This window comes from Sphaeroforma arctica (genome assembly GCF_001186125.1).
Source record: "Sphaeroforma arctica JP610 unplaced genomic scaffold supercont1.7296, whole genome shotgun sequence".
Taxonomy (NCBI): Eukaryota; class Ichthyosporea; order Ichthyophonida; genus Sphaeroforma; species Sphaeroforma arctica.
In genome coordinates this window covers 1-1,462 of record NW_014033262.1, presented here as the reverse complement: position 1 = coordinate 1,462, position 1,462 = coordinate 1, and the positions used below count along the sequence as shown (strand labels likewise).

Here is a 1,462-nt window from a genome sequence, read left to right as displayed (position 1 = left end):
GTATGTATATTCTCTTACACAAATACCAACACACACAAATATATATATATATATATGTATGTATGTATATTCTCTTATACAAATATCAACACGCACAAATATATATATATATATATATATAGAAGTATATATAATCATGTATACACAATTGAATGTTATTGTGTTTCCAATCCTCTGTTTTTTCCCGTGGTGTGGATTCACAGAAAGAAGCGGAAGCCCAATCCTGGCAAGGTGAATGCCAAAAGCTGCAGGCGGTTACTTCGGACAACCAGGTTTGTTTGTCCGTGTCGCAAACGTGTATTATGTCGTTAAGTGAGGTTGTAAGTACGAGGTGACTGAGATAGTGTAGGTCGCTTATAAATGTTATTCTTGAATTACCCAGTGTGTCGTAAATAGAAGCCTCGCTTGTAGATCTTCTGTCGCAAACTGATTTGTGATGGGAACCAAACGTATGTCGTAAATTCTGATGCCGTCTTTGCAGTAATGAGAAGTGCGTATATGTTACTTAGGCTGTCCGATACTCGAACTGCGACCCGTGTCGCAAATAGGTCGCATATGGCTTTGTCGTTTATAATTTAACCGGGCGCTGCATGCTGTATTGAGGTTTATTGTCTGCAGATGTGTTGTTATTGAATGTATTCATTTGATTGATAGTATAAATAAAAGGTCTGTGTGTGTGTGTGTTTATCCTTGGTGGGTTGTTAAATGTGCGCATTTGATTCATATAAGGTGCATACAGTAAACGTATTAAACGCTTGCGTGCTGAGCTGTTGCTAGACACATGCCCAATCAAAAAACCGGAATGCTGAATCGCACAGCGAATATAAGCGTAGGGAATGTGCAGCCATCAAATGAGCTCCAATCAATTTGCACAATGCAAAGCTATGGATATAAATACTTTAAACCGCTTGTCGTAGTGCTGTGACTGATTTAGTGAGCTACAACCATGCGCATACGGTGCAACTACGATCAGAAGTGCTATTAACTAAATACTATTATTCAACTATCATAAACTGGTGGTAGCACCATAGTAATGTGAATTACTATGGACTGATGATAGTACCCTTGTAGCATTGTGAATTGCTATTGACAGATGGTAGTACAATTGTACTGCCGTGCTCTCAAGTCGATCTACCAATGCCGATCTCAGAGACTCCAGGCAGAGTGCAACCACCTGCGCACCCAATTGGAGGGGCTCAATCGCACAGCCAATGAAACCGTCGAGAATGCGCGTCAACTGGCCGAGCTCCAATCGAAAGCTCAGGAATTGTACGATGAGAAACTAAAAATAGAACGCGAACGCGACGGAGTGCGTGCGGAGTATACACAGACGCGCACCAAAGCTGATGAGATGATGCACGATATCACCCGCCTGCAAGAAGAGGTATATATATGTATGTATGTATGTATGTATGTATGTATATATGTATATATATATATATATGTGTGTGTGTATACGTAT

The 1,462-nt window shown here is 40.3% G+C and overlaps 1 protein-coding gene across 1 annotated transcript; it reads left to right on the top strand.

Annotated features, from left to right (window-relative positions):
* Positions 1–1,150: 1,150 nt before the first annotated feature.
* Positions 1,151–1,384, top strand: SARC_16068 (hypothetical protein; the record flags this gene model as incomplete). Its single annotated transcript, XM_014289817.1, has 1 exon — positions 1,151–1,384. A coding segment is annotated over one exon (234 nt), but the record flags the coding sequence as incomplete, so codon positions are not given.
* Between the last annotated feature and the right edge of the window lie 78 nt (positions 1,385–1,462).